The sequence below is a fragment of the Cygnus olor genome, assembly GCF_009769625.2.
Source record: "Cygnus olor isolate bCygOlo1 chromosome W unlocalized genomic scaffold, bCygOlo1.pri.v2 SUPER_W2, whole genome shotgun sequence".
Lineage (NCBI taxonomy): Eukaryota > Metazoa > Chordata > Aves > Anseriformes > Anatidae > Cygnus > Cygnus olor.
In genome coordinates this window covers 120,350-135,699 of record NW_024429073.1, presented here as the reverse complement: position 1 = coordinate 135,699, position 15,350 = coordinate 120,350, and the positions used below count along the sequence as shown (strand labels likewise).

General features: G+C 47.6%; 1 protein-coding gene across 4 annotated transcripts in view; it reads right to left on the bottom strand.

Moving 5' to 3' along the window:
* The window catches only part of LOC121062913 (polycomb group RING finger protein 3-like), a 144,155-nt gene that overhangs the window by 85,555 nt on the left and 43,250 nt on the right, over positions 1 to 15,350 (bottom strand). For all 4 annotated transcript variants that reach the window (XM_040543211.1, XM_040543213.1, XM_040543212.1 and 1 more), the window contains exon 3: positions 1,829 to 1,946. In XM_040543211.1, coding sequence (XP_040399145.1) covers positions 1,829 to 1,937 — 109 coding nt within the window. In that variant the 5' untranslated portion in view covers positions 1,938 to 1,946. The remainder of the gene's footprint in view (positions 1 to 1,828; positions 1,947 to 15,350) is intronic.

The following is a 15,350-nucleotide window of genomic DNA, read 5'->3' as shown; positions in this document are numbered from 1 at the left end:
AAGTTACCTAAGTTATATTGTTGTTTTGTTTTTTCTATTAAAAAAGGTTAAACATCTTTTCCTTAAACAGCGATTCCTTTAATCTTAGGTAGCCTTACAACAATATAAGGCAAGAGAACTCTAGCTGTAGTGCCATCTCTCTCTCAGACAAAATTATGGTATAGAATCATAGAATCATAGAATATCCCGAGTTGGAAGGGACCCATAAGGATCATCGAGCCCAACTCCTGGCACCACACAGATCCACAGAAAAATTCAGACCATATAACTAAGAGCACAGTTCAAACGCTTCTTAAACTCTGAAAGGCTTGGTGCCATGACTACTTCCCTGGGGAGCCTGTTCCAGTGTGCGACCACCCTCTCGGTGAAGAACCTCTTCCTGATGTCCAGCCTGAACTTCCCCTGCCTCAGCTTAACACCATTTCTGCGGGTCCTATCACTGGTGATTAAAGAGAATAGATCGGCGCCTGCCCCTCCACTCCCCCTCGTGAGGAAGCTGTAGATCACGATGGGGTCTCCCCTCAGCCTCCTCTTTTCCAGGCTGAACAGGCCAAGTGACCTCAACCACTCCTCCTCCTCATATGTCTTCCCCTCTAGGCCCTTCACCATCTTAGTAGCCCTTCTCTGGACACTCTCCATTGGACCAACCCTAGCAGCTTTACTCACTAAGCCCATATCTTGCACTGAAATCTACTCCAGTGGAATATTCTAGCAGATCCAGTTGCAAGGGTGAGGCCCAAACCTGTCTGAACCAAATAAACAAAAGAAGAACCACTCATCTTGTAAAAAACGCAATCACTTGCCATCAGCAGATCCTCCAGTTCAGAATAAGCAGATACCAACCCCTCCTAAACTCAGCTCAGCACACGTCAGCTCAGTTTGCCACAGACAAAGTAAAAATATACAAATGAGGAAACTCACTTTTCCAACAACTGTTTTTGAAAAAGCTGTCCCTTACCCTTCCACTCATAACATGAGGCTATGTGTCCCCTCAGAATTAATACCATAAGTCTAAGGATGAAATCAAAAGCAATAAAACTTTCTGAAAACATAAATTCATAAGACATAATCCACAAGGAAAAGAAAAAAAAAAAAAAAAGAAAAAAGAGGGCAGTAAAATCTCCTTGGCTTCTCAAGCAAGCCCTGTAGGTTTGCTCTAAAAATTCATTGCTATATACAAACCTGAGAAATGGCATGGCCTATGTGAAACATGTTTGCAGTGCATGTTTTAGGGTTGCAAATAAATAAATAAGTACATTTTAGAACAATGAAAAAGTGACCCTCTAGCAAGACCAAATTTAATACTTAACGGCAGCCTTACAGGATTTGGGACATAACAGAGCAACTCCTAGATTAGGATTCTAAATGCTTTACTCCAAACAGAACACTGAGGAACTTTAGATTTGGAGCACGTGGAGAAGGGGCTCAAGAATGAGCTAAAAAAGAAAAGCAAATACATCAAAGCTGATGAACAGCATCCAGAAATCAAATGCAGTGGAAAAAGTGATCTCTGGCAAATCTGAAACGCCATATAATCTCTGCAGAGCATGCCACATTTCTTCTAGTATTCAACAGAAAAACTACATTCCTGAATATACATTGCTGTTGGTTATATATATTATATATGTTTTCAAGTTTCCTCTCCCTATTTGTCTCATGAGACAATATATATTGCTTTATTGAAAAATTGTAAGTGCATAGCAAAGCTTGCATTATTCTGGTTGAAAAACAGTAAATTTTGAAACTTCAACTACAAACTGTTAAAACATCTAGTATATCAAGTACAAAAACAATTTTAGCTTATTCACAGAATTATATTCCTACTTACAAGTATGTAAGCATTCTGTTACAGTGGTGGCATCAATCAGGTATCCATTGCACAAATGACAGGTTATGTGGGCATTAATGTCCCAAAGCTTAATCTTTCTAGTCATCATCTTTGGTATCTGTAAAAAAAAAATAAATCACCCACACATTAGATAGTAACTCAGATGTACCGATGACGTAAAAGTAGTTTTGGAATGAATTATTAACTATAATTCACATTAATTATATGCTTATGCAGAGAGCTTCAGGTTCTTGTATACTCATGCACATATTTTGAATGAGTACTAAACTTTTAAAGGATGATAAAAATGACTGGTGAAATAATTGAAATCTACACTATTTTACATGTCAAGATTTCAGAATGGAAGACTCCTAGTACATTACTAATACTGCTCTCCTACTTACCAAATGTGGTGGGTTAGTCTTGACTAACAGCCAAACTCCCACACAGCTGCTCATTCATTCCCCCCTCCTCAACAGGATGGGTGGGGAAATAGGAAGAATGGGAACAAGAAAGCTTGTGGTTTGAATAAAGACAAGGAGATTGCTTACCAATTACCACTGCAGGCAAAACAGACTCAACTTGTGGAAAATTAACTTTATAGCCAACTAAAATAAAATTATAATTACTAAGTCAGGTAGTGGGAAACAAAAAGACAAACATTAAAACAACACCTTTCCTCACCCCCCTTTCCTTTGTCTAACTTCACTCCTTCACTCCAGACTCTTCTACCCTCCTGAGCGGCACATGGGAAATGGAGTGGGGAGTTAGAACCAGTAATGGTTTCTCTCTGCTATTCCTTCTTCCTCATGCTTTTCCTCTACTCTGGTATGAGTTCTCCACAGGCAGCAGTTCCTTCAGGAATATCCATCTGTTCTGGCATGGGTTATCCACAAACTGCAGGGAATATCTGCTCCAGTGCCATGGAGCAAGCAACTCCTCCTCCTCCTCTGATTTTGGTGTTGCCTCCGTTCTCTTACTCTTTGTTCCCAACTCCTCTCTCTGTAGTGCTTTCTGCCCTTTCTTAAAGATATTTTCACAGAGGTGCCACAAACCTTGCTGATGGACTCATCTTTAACATGTGGTGGGTCTGCTGCAGAGATGGTTATGTCCAGCACATGGCAGTCCCTGACCTCTTCCCACAGAGGTCTAACCACACTAAGTTTTGGCCTCGAATCTCTATATGGTTAGAGCATGATTTTTAATTCATATCTGAAAAAGGGCGCTGAAAAGTAAAATTAAAAGAGTTTCTGAAAAGTTAAAAATCAAATTAAATAAAGAAAAAATGACAAACTAAAACTTTTGTCCCACCAGTAGAGCTACACCCTGTTTTGTTAAAAAATGTGAAGTACAGAGCTTTTTTTCCCTCCCTTACAGATTAAAGGGTGCTACAACCACCATTAAGAGGAAAGCATTTGGAATTTAAAAATGAAATAGCTTTTTAAAAATATTTTTTGACAATATTGCTTATCACTGGTACTGAAAACAGGCTACAAAATGCATGCTTTAATGAAACAAAGAAATGCTTTAAAATGCTGTTTTAGAAGAAGCAATGCCAGATATATTTGTAACTGTTTAGAAAGACAAGAAGAAACTTGCAGCAAAATGGTACATTATAAAGATGTAAGTTTGATTGGACTAGAGATACTAACCAACCTGACAGAGATTTAGATTAGACTAGAGATACTAACCAACTGATGTGCTTCACATTTTTTTTTGTTTTTAATCTGCAAAGTGAACATTGATTTAACATTCAAAGTACTATTAAGTCGCCTTTATCCCTTCTCTTTAAAGTAACATCTGAAATCAGAGGTTTTGAGCCAACCATGAGGTTATTCCCATTTGAGCTGTTTTATTTAAAGAGGAAAAGAGAAAATAGTTCTAAAAAAAAAAAAACACCCCACAAACTACTGAGACATATAAAGAAGAAATGAGAAGACTCAAATTACTACCTTAAATGAGACATTAAAATTAGGAACAACAATTAAAAATACTTCAGAAAAATGTATTTAGGAATTTATCAGGTTTATATCACATAAGAGGAAAGTGCACATTGCAAACTGAATTAAATAATCATCCATTAACTAATTTTTCATCCTAATTGTACTGGATCTAGCTGGGATGGAGTTAACTTTCTTCATAGCAGCCTACATGGTGCATTGCATTTGTCACTAAAACAGTGTTGATAACAGATCAATGTTTTGGATACTGCTGAACAGTGCTTGCACAGCCTCAAAACTTTCTTCCCCGCCCCGCCCGTCTCACACACACACAGAGGGTAGGCTGGGGGTGAGCATGGGGTTGGGAGGGGAAACAGCTGGGATAGCTAACCCAAATTGACCAAGGGAATTCAAGTTTATGGGGCTTGATGACATGCATCCCAGCATCCTGAAGGAATTGGCTAATGTAGTTGCCAAGCCTCTCTCCATCAAATTTGAAAAGTCCTGGCAGTCAGGTGAAGTCCCTGGTGACTGGAAAAAGGGAAACATCACTCCCATTTTTAGAAAGAGTAGAAAGGAGAGCCCGAGGAACTACAGACAGGTGAGCCTCACCTTTGTGAGGCTCACTTTCAACTTATGCTGCAGCCTCGAGAGTCTCTCCAGCCCATTGTTGACTGTGCAAACCTACTGAGCAGCTCGAGGCTTCCATGGAATTATCAGGGCTGATTAGATCCCTGATCCTCAGAGATCTTTGGAAGAATAGTGGTTGAGACTATGCAAATGCTGTGCTCTGCAGCAGCCAGGAACCATCTCCTTAGCCAGGCCAGCCTGGGATGAGTGGAGGTAGCCATCCAGACAGAGCTTCCTCTCAGGGCAGCTGGTGTCCAGGTGGAGGCCTGCAAAATCTACAGCCCACACTCCTGGGTAAAGGAGGGTGGGAACTCCACCTGTGCAAGTTGTGCGCTGGTGGAGTCACTCAGGCAGCAGGTGCAAGAACTGCAGGAAGAAGTCAGCAGGTTATGCTGCATTAGGGAAGGGGAACAAGAAATGATGGAGTATTACTTGAGGCATTGCACAGAGAATTATTAGGGCCCTGTTACACTGACCTCTAAGGACTAGCAAACAAAGGAAGTCAAGACATAGATAGCACCTTGGAAAAGGAGGCGTCATGGTGTCTCATAACTTGTGGCAACAGGATGATGATTCCCCCTGTTTCCTCACAAGTACCAACCAGCAACAAATATGAAATTTTGGCAGCGGATAAAATCAAAGAGCAAGACTCACAGGGTGAAACAGCACCAGCTACACATGCTAAAAGTTTCAGAAGGAAATGGCAAGTGCTGGTAGTGGGCGACTCCCTACTGAGAGGCACCGAGGCATCCATTTTCCAGCCTGATATGCAGTGAAGGGAAGTCTGCTGCTTGCCAGGAACCAAGGTCTGGGATGTTGCAGAGACACTGCCACAACTAGTAAAAAGTGCAGACTACTATTTCCTACTTCTTTTCCATATGGACACCAATGATATGGTACAGCATAGCCTGGGAAAGATCAAGCAGGACTTCAGGGTCCTGGGGGCACAAGTGAAGGGTATGGGGGCCCAGGTGGTCTTCTCCTCTGTCTTACCAGTCAGAGACAGGGGTTTGGGCAGAAGTCAGTGCATCATGCAGATTAACACCTGGCTATGTGGTGTCACAGAATTAGATTTTACACAACACTAATCTAGCAGCAATTAAGGATTTGTTATATACCTTTATAGCAAACAGCAAAGTTAGATTACATGATTTTTAACAGCACTTAATCAGTATCTAAGCATTAGTTAATTAACACAATGATCTAAAGAACTTACTACAATAAAAACAGCCACTTAGTTAAAGATTCGAGAATGGCAAGGTTCACCTGAGAGTTACTGCAGGGTCCCGGGGTGTTTCTAAATCCAGTTGCATGCAATAGATAGAATTAAATCTGACCAAGGATGTCAAAGGCAACAAGAAAAGCTTCTATAATTATGTCAGTGATAAAACTCGATGTGATTGACTCGCCGAGGCAATTGGCTCCAGAGCAGATGTGTTCTGCAGCGGAGCAGGGGATCTCGGCACGCAGGGGGTACTCCTACATCGAGGCCCCTTCGAGGCAGCCAAGGGAGGCTTGGGCTGAGCCAGGAGCAGTGGCAGGCCATTTAAATCGGGCATAACCGCCATTTTACAGTCACTCACCAAGGCTCCGGGGCAGATGCGTCCTGCAGCAGAGCAGGGGATTGCAGCGTGCAGGGGGTTTCCTACACTGAGGCCCCTTTGAGGCAGCCAAGGGAGCCCTCAGGACCCGGCAGCCCTCGCGAGAGCAGCTGATGAGGCTTGGGTGGAGACAGGAGTGCCCCCCCGCCCCTGATGTACAAAGGCAGCCCCTAGGGAATGCAGGCAAACAGGGCATGGTGTGCCAGTCAGGGTATGGCGTGGCAGCACGCGCAGTCAGGGTTCAGGGCGGGTCATTTTGTATTCTGGGAGAGGCAGAGGAAGGGCATTCTACTTTAACAGAAATGGTGTTCACCCACCGAGTCTGCCGGTCTGAGGCTGAAACACAGATGGGAGGGCTGCAACCTCCCCGGGCAGATGTCTACACCCAAACAGACCTCCCGAGTATCGAAAGAGCTGCCCTGATCCTCAGTTCCAGGGAGCTCCAGTCTCTGGAAGTCCCCCTAGGCCCTGAAGGTAGAGATGGGTGTCGTGGGTGCAAGTGTGTCCAGCTGGATGAGGTCTTCAAACAGGTGGTTCTGTTGCAAGAAGGAGCTTACCAGGCAACGTAGCATCCAGGAGTCTGAGCGGGAGATTGACAAATGGTATTATGCACTGACACGGTCCGAGCAACAGCCCTGCCTTAAGCCCTGGCAAGGGGAAGGTAAACAAGCTTGCAGCCCCGAATGAGCACATGTGAAGGACTCACAGGACAAGGGAGAGTGGACCCTTGTCTCTGATTGGAGCCGGAGGAGGAGTCTCCCCCTTGCCCCTGAAGTGCCCTTGCACAATAGAGTTGATGTCCTAGGGCAGGAGAGAGGGGACTCCAAGAGAACTAGTAAAGACCTCAGAAAGGCCAACCACGCAAAGTTGGCTCAGTCTCCCACCTGCATCAGAACCAGTGCCACAAAAAGGTACGAAGGGCGTTAGTCATTGGAGACTCCTCTCTGAGAGGCATTGAGGCTCCCATTTGCCGTCCGGACAATCTCTCCAGAGAGGTTTGCTGCCTGCCTAGGGTCCATATTTCATAGAATCATAGAATATCCCGAGTTGGAAGGGACCCATAAGGATCATCAAGTCCAACTCCTGGCACCGCACAGGTCTGCCCAAAAGTTTAGACCATGTGACTAAGTGCACAGTCCAATCGCTTCTTAAATTCAGACAGGCTTGGTGCAGTGACTACTTCACTGGGGAGCCTGTTCCAGTGTGCGACCACCCTCTCGGTGAAGAACCTCTTCCTGGTGTCCAGCCTAAACTTCCCCTGCCTCAGCTTAACACCGTTCCCACGGGTCCTGTCACTGGTGATAACGGAGAATAGGTCACCTGCCTCTCCGCTCCCCCTCGCGAGGAAGTTGTAGACTGCGATGAGGTCCCCCTTCAGCCTCCTCTTCTCCAGGCTGAACAGGCCCAGTGACCTCAGCCGCTCCTCATATGTCTTCCCCTCTAGGCCCTTCACCATCTTCGTCGCCCTCCTCTGGACACTCTCCAACAGTTTAATGTCCTTTTTGTACTGTGGTGCCCAGAACTGCACACACTACTCGAGGTGAGGCCGCACCAGCGCAGAGTAGAGCGGGACAATCACTTCCCTCGACCATATATTTGTGATATTATGACGGTAATATTTGTGATATTATGAAGAGGCTACCAAGTCTGGTGGGTCCCAAAGCCTACCACCCCTTTCTACTTTTTCACGTAGGATGAAATGATGCTGCAACAAGGAAACTCCAAAATACAAAAAGGATTTTATGTCCCTTGGAAAGATGTTGAAGGGATCGGGAATGCAAGTAGTGTTCTCCTCTGTCCTCAAGAGGACCCAGGAAGAAGGAGACGAATGGACCAAGTGATGGCATGCTGACACAGGATGGGGCGCAGCTGACCAGGTGGGGTAAGAGTCTTCTGAGCAGTAAGCTGGCTGGGCTTATCACAAGGGCTTTAAACTACATGTGGTGGGGGAAGAAGATGCACCTCTGAGTGAAGGAGGCATACCTGAAAACATTGTCACTCTAAGAAACAACAGGGAAATACTTGTGAACTGTCCCAAAGCAATAAGGAAGTGTTCTGGAAAAGTGATGTGACCGATAGCCCAGCTGAAGTGCCTCTACACCAATGCACGCAGCACGGGGCATAAGCAGGAGGAGTTGGAAGCCATGGTGCAATTAGAAAACTATGGTCTAATTGCTATCACGGAAACATGGTAGGACGGATCACATAACTGGAACGCTGGAATAGAGGGCTACAAGCTCTTCAGAAGAGATAGACAGGGAAGGAGGGGAGGGGGTGTTGCCCTTACATTAGGGAAGGGATTGATTGTGAAGAGATGCTTCTGAGAAGCAGCCACAGACAGACTGAGAGCTTGTGAGTGAAAGTTAAGGACCACACCAATAAAAGACATCTTGTGGTCGGGGTCTACTACAGGCTGCCTGATCAAAGGGAGCCTGTGGATGAGGACTTCTTGCTTTAACTACAAGAAGCGTCACGCTCGCACGCTCTCATCCTGATGGGGGACTTCAACCACCTTGAGGTCTGCTGGGAAAGCTACACAGCAGGCTATAAGCAATCCAGGAGATTCCTACAGTGTGTTGAGGATAACATCCTGGTCCAGATATTAGACAAACCAACCAGGGGAGAAGCATTACTTGACCTGGTGCTCACCAATGTGGACGAGCTCATTAAAGAGGTCAAGATTGGAGGCAGTCTGGGCTGCAGTGAACACACCCTGGTTGAGTTTGTGATCTCGAGGAATATGGGCCTGATGAAGAGCAAAGTCAGGACCCTGAACTTCCAAAGAGCGAACTTCCAGAAGTTTAAAGACCTAGTGGATGAGATCCCCTGGAACACTGTCCTCAGAGACAGGGGAGCTGAGCGGAGCTGGCAACTCTTTAAGGATGTTTTCCTTGGAGCGCAAGAACTCTCCATCCCCCTGTGTAAGAAAGCGGGCAGGGAGGGTAGACAACCGGGCTGGCTGAGCAAAAACTTGCTGGTCAAACTGAGGCTTAAGAAGGAAATGCACAGGCAGTGGAAGCAGGGACATGTGGCCTGGGAAGAGTACAAGGATGTTGTCCAGATGTGCAGGGATGGGAAAGCTAAGGCACAGATGGAACTGAGCTTGCCAAGGGATGCAAAGAATAACAAGGGATTCTATAGGTACATTGCACAGAAAAGAAAGGCCAAGGAGAGTGTACCCCCTCTGATGGGTGAGAAGGGTGAACTGGTAACGACAGACATGGAGAAGGCTGAGATACTCAGCAACTTCTTTGCCTCCGTCTTCACTGACAGACAGGCTTCCCATGTCTCTCATTTCCCTGAACCCATAGATTTGGGGCTGGAGGAGCAAAGTCCCTCCCACTGTAAGCGAAGAGCAGGTTCGAGACCACCTGATGTAACAAGTACAAGTCTAGGGCTTGATGATATGCATCCCAGCATCCTGAAGGAATTGGCTAATGTAGTTGCCAAGCCTCTCTCCATCATATTTGAAAAGTCCTGGCAGTCACGAGAAGTCCCTGGTGACTGGAAAAAGGGAAACATCACTCCCATTTTTAGAAAGGGTAGAAAGGAGGACCTGGGGAACTACAGACAGGTGAGCCTCACCTCTGCGCCTGGAAAAGATCATGGAACAGATCCTCCTGGAAGCAATGTCAAGGCACATGCAGGACAAGGAGGCGATCCGAGACAGCCAGCAGGGCTTCACCAAGGGCAAATCATGCCTGACCAACCTGGTGGCCTTCTATGATGGAGTGACTGCATCAGTTGACAAGGGAAGACTGACTAATGTCATCTATCTGGACTTCTGTAAGGCCTTTGACACGGTCCCACATGACATCCTGGTCGTCAAATTGGAGAGAGATGGATTTGAAGAGTGGACCATTCATTGGATAAGGAGTCGTCTTGAAGGTCGCACCCAGAGAGTGGTGGTCAATGGCTCTATGTCCAGGTGGAGGCCAGTGATGAGCGGTGTCCCTCAAGGGTCTGCCCTGGTGCCAGTACTGTTTAATATCTTAGGGCTTTAAACTAGAGTCGAAGGGGGAAGGGGATAGAACCAGGCACGCCGGTCACGAGCTAAGGGATGGTGTGCTAGAATCAGAGGGACTGTGTCCTAGTGAGGCCCTTCGGTCGGATACACAAGGTGCTGCGTGTGGGGAGGTGCATTTGAAGTGCTTCTACACAAATGCATGCAGTATGAGGAATAAAATGAATGAGCTTGAAGTCTTGGCCCAGTCCCACAGCTACGACATCATCGTCATAAGCGAAACCTGGTGGGATGAGTCCTGTGGCTGGTGTATTGCAATAGATGGTTACAGGCTCTTCAGGAGGGACAGGCAGGGTAGGCGAGGTGGCGGGGTGGCGATGTACGTGAAGCATGGGCTGGACTGTGTGGAACTTCAAGTTGGCGATGGCAAAGTTGAGAGCCTCTGGGTAAGGATTAAGGGACGAACAAATAAAGGGGATGTCGTTGTGGGAGTCTATTACAGACCACCTGGCCAGGACGACAACGCTGATGAATTATTCTTTGCAGAACTAAGAGATGCCTCGAGATCAACTCCCCTTGTCCTAATGGGGGATTTTAACTTGCCAGACGTCAACTGGGATCACCACACGGCTGACACGAGCAAGTCCAGGAGGTTCATAAAGCACCTCGATGATAACTTCTTGGTGCAGGTGCTAAGGGAGCCCACTAGGAAAGGTGCCCTCCTAGATCTGTTGCTGGAGAACAGAGAGGGTCTTGTGGGAGACGTGGCAATTGGCGGCCGTCTCGGTCATAGTGACCATGAAGTGGTTGAGTTTACAATTTATGGTGACAGAAGGAAAACTGCCACCAAAACTTCAGCCCTGGATATGGGGAAAGCAGACTTCAGGCTGCTCAGGGAACTAGTTAGTAAGGTCCCCTGGGAAACTGCTTTTGAAGGCACTGGTGTCCGTCAGTGCTGGTCCATCTTTAAGCACTGCGTCCTAAAAGCTCAAGATCAGGCGATTCCAAAATATCAGAAGTCAGGCAAGCGGGGCAGAAGGCCGGCCTGGCTGACCAGGGATCTTCTGCTGGAGCTTAGGCGAAAAAAGAAAGTGTACGGCTGCTGGAAGGAGGGTCAGGCGACGAGGAAGGAATACAGGGATGCTGTTCGTGTTTGTAGGGAGAAAATTCGTGTGGCCAAAGCCCAACTAGAGTTGAAGCTGGCCATGTCTGTGGGAGACAGTAAAAAAGGTTTTTTTAGACATGTGAACAGAAAAAGGAGAACCAAAGAAAACATAGGTCCGCTACTTGATGGGGAGGGTCTCCTCACAGACAATGACACAGGCAAAGCAGAGACATTTAATGCCTTCTTTGCCTCTGTCTTCAACACTGATGATGGGCTTCGGGACCCAGGGTGCCCTGAGCTGGAGGACCATGACGGTGGGAATGACAAACTCCCAACCGACCCTGAATGTGTGCGGGATTTGCTGCTCCACCTGGATCCATACAAGTCCATGGGTCCGGATGGGATTCATCCCAGGGTGCTTAAAGAGCTGGCAGACATCATCGCGGGACCTCTCTCAATTATTTTTCAATGGTCTTGGGAAACCAGAGAGGTCCCATTGGACTGGAAGCTGGCAAATGTTGTGCCAATTTTCAAGAAGGGTAAGAAAAAAGACCCTAGCAATTACAGGCCTGTCAGTCTCACGTCAGTGCCTGGTAAAATTATGGAGAAGATTATTCTGGGAGTTATTGAAGCGCACCTGGGGGACAATGCAGTCATTGGTCCCAGCCAACATGGGTTCACGAGGGGTAGGTCCTGCCTAACAAATTTGATTTCTTTTTATGATAAGATCACCCATCTAGTCGATCAAGGGAAACCAGCTGATGTGATCTTTTTGGATTTCAGCAAAGCTTTTGACATGGTTTCCCATAGGATCCTACTGGACAAAATGTCCAGCATACAGCTAAACAAAAACATCATACGATGGGTGAGCAATTGGCTGACGGGCAGGGCTCAAAGGGTTGTGGTAAATGGGGCCACATCAGGCTGGCGGATGGTCACTAGTGGGGTCCCTCAAGGCTCCATTCTAGGGCCAGTCCTCTTCAATGTTTTTATAAAAGATTTGGATGTGGGACTAGAAGGTGTTTTGAGCAAATTTGCTGACGACACCAAACTTGGAGGAGTTGTGGACTCAGCTGAGGGTGGAAAGGCCTTGCAGAGAGATCTGGACAGACTGGAGAGCTGGGCGATCACCAACCACATGAAGTTTAACAAAAGCAGGTGCCGGGTCCTGCACCTGGGACGGGGCAACCCTGGCTATACGTACAGACTGGGCGACGAGACACTGGAGAGCAGCCCCGCAGAGAGGGATCTGGGGGTTGTGGTTGACAGCAAGTTGAATATGAGCCAGCAGTGTGCCCTGGCAGCCACGAGGGCCAACCGTATCCTGGGGTGCATCAAGCACGGCATTGCTAGTCGGTCGAGGGAAGTGCTTGTCCCGCTCTACTCTGCGCTGGTGCGGCCTCACCTCGAGTACTGTGTGCAGTTCTGGGCACCACAGTACAAAAAGGACATTAAACTGTTGGAGAGTGTCCAGAGGAGGGCGACGAAGATGGTGAAGGGCCTAGAGGGGAAGACATATGAGGAGCGGCTGAGGTCACTGGGCCTGTTCAGCCTGGAGAAGAGGAGGCTGAAGGGGGACCTCATCGCAGTCTACAACTTCCTCGCGAGGGGGAGCGGAGAGGCAGGTGACCTATTCTCCGTTATCACCAGTGACAGGACCCGTGGGAACGGTGTTAAGCTGAGGCAGGGGAAGTTTAGGCTGGACACCAGGAAGAGGTTCTTCACCGAGAGGGTGGTTGCACACTGGAACAGGCTCCCCAGTGAAGTAGTCACTGCACCAAGCCTGTCTGAATTTAAGAAGCGATTGGACTGTGCACTTAGTCACATGGTCTAAACTTTTGGGCAGACCTGTGCGGTGCCAGGAGTTGGACTTGATGATCCTTATGGGTCCCTTCCAACTCGGGATATTCTATGATTCTATGAAATATGGACCCTAGGCAGGCAGCAAACCTCTCTGGAGAGATTGTCCGGACGGCAAATGGGAGCCTCAATGCCTCTCAGAGAGGAGTCTCCAATGACTAACGCCCTTCGTACCTTTTTTGTGGCACTGGTTCTGATGCAGGTGGGAGACTGAGCCAACTTTGCGTGGTTGGCCTTTCTGAGGTCTTTACTAGTTCTCTTGGAGTCCCCTCTCTCCTGCCCTAGGACATCAACTCTATTGTGCAAGGGCACTTCAGGGGCAAGGGGGAGACTCCTCCTCCGGCTCCAATCAGAGACAAGGGTCCACTCTCCCTTGTCCTGTGAGTCCTTCACATGTGCTCATTCGGGGCTGCAAGCTTGTTTACCTTCCCCTTGCCAGGGCTTAAGGCAGGGCTGTTGCTCGGACCGTGTCAGTGCATAATACCATTTGTCAATCTCCCGCTCAGACTCCTGGATGCTACGTTGCCTGGTAAGCTCCTTCTTGCAACAGAACCACCTGTTTGAAGACCTCATCCAGCTGGACACACTTGCACCCACGACACCCATCTCTACCTTCAGGGCCTAGGGGGACTTCCAGAGACTGGAGCTCCCTGGAACTGAGGATCAGGGCAGCTCTTTCGATACTCGGGAGGTCTGTTTGGGTGTAGACATCTGCCCGGGGAGGTTGCAGCCCTCCCATCTGTGTTTCAGCCTCAGACCGGCAGACTCGGTGGGTGAACACCATTTCTGTTAAAGTAGAATGCCCTTCCTCTGCCTCTCCCAGAATACAAAATGACCCGCCCTGAACCCTGACTGCGCGTGCTGCCACGCCATACCCTGACTGGCACACCATGCCCTGTTTGCCTGCATTCCCTAGGGGCTGCCTTTGTACATCAGGGGCGGGGGGGCACTCCTGTCTCCACCCAAGCCTCATCAGCTGCTCTCGCGAGGGCTGCCGGGTCCTGAGGGCTCCCTTGGCTGCCTCAAAGGGGCCTCAGTGTAGGAAACCCCCTGCACGCTGCAATCCCCTGCTCTGCTGCAGGACGCATCTGCCCCGGAGCCTTGGTGAGTGACTGTAAAATGGCGGTTACGCCCGATTTAAATGGCCTGCCACTGCTCCTGGCTCAGCCCAAGCCTCCCTTGGCTGCCTCGAAGGGGCCTCGATGTAGGAGTACCCCCTGCGTGCCGAGATCCCCTGCTCCGCTGCAGAACACATCTGCTCTGGAGCCAATTGCCTCGGCGAGTCAATCACATCGAGTTTTATCACTGACATAATTATAGAAGCTTTTCTTGTTGCCTTTGACATCCTTGGTCAGATTTAATTCTATCTATTGCATGCAACTGGATTTAGAAACACCCCGGGACCCTGCAGTAACTCTCAGGTGAACCTTGCCATTCTCGAATCTTTAACTAAGTGGCTGTTTTTATTGTAGTAAGTTCTTTAGATCATTGTGTTAATTAACTAATGCTTAGATACTGATTAAGTGCTGTTAAAAATCATGTAATCTAACTTTGCTGTTTGCTATAAAGGTATATAACAAATCCTTAATTGCTGCTAGATTAGTGTTGTGTAAAATCTAATTCTGTGACACCACATAGCCAGGTGTTAATCTGCATGATGCACTGACTTCTGCCCAAACCCCTGTCTCTGACTGGTAAGACAGAGGAGAAGACCACCTGGGCCCCCATACCCTTCACTTGTGCCCCCAGGACCCTGAAGTCCTGCTTGATCTTTCCCAGGCTATGCTGTACCATATCATTGGTGTCCATATGGAAAAGAAGTAGGAAATAGTAGTCTGCACTTTTTACTAGTTGTGGCAGTGTCTCTGCAACATCCCAGACCTTGGTTCCTGGCAAGCAGCAGACTTCCCTTCACTGCATATCAGGCTGGAAAATGGATGCCTCGGTGCCTCTCAGTAGGGAGTCGCCCACTACCAGCACTTGCCATTTCCTTCTGAAACTTTTAGCATGTGTAGCTGGTGCTGTTTCACCCTGTGAGTCTTGCTCTTTGATTTTATCCGCTGCCAAAATTTCATATTTGTTGCTGGTTGGTACTTGTGAGGAAACAGGGGGAATCATCATCCTGTTGCCACAAGTTATGAGACACCATGACGCCTCCTTTTCCAAGGTGCTATCTATGTCTTGACTTCCTTTGTTTGCTAGTCCTTAGAGGTCAGTGTAACAGGGCCCTAATAATTCTCTGTGCAATGCCTCAAGTAATACTCCATCATTTCTTGTTCCCCTTCCCTAATGCAGCATAACCTGCTGACTTCTTCCTGCAGTTCTTGCACCTGCTGCCTGAGTGACTCCACCAGCGCACAACTTGCACAGGTGGAGTTCCCACCCTCCTTTACCCAGGAGTGTGGGCTGTAGATTTTGCAGG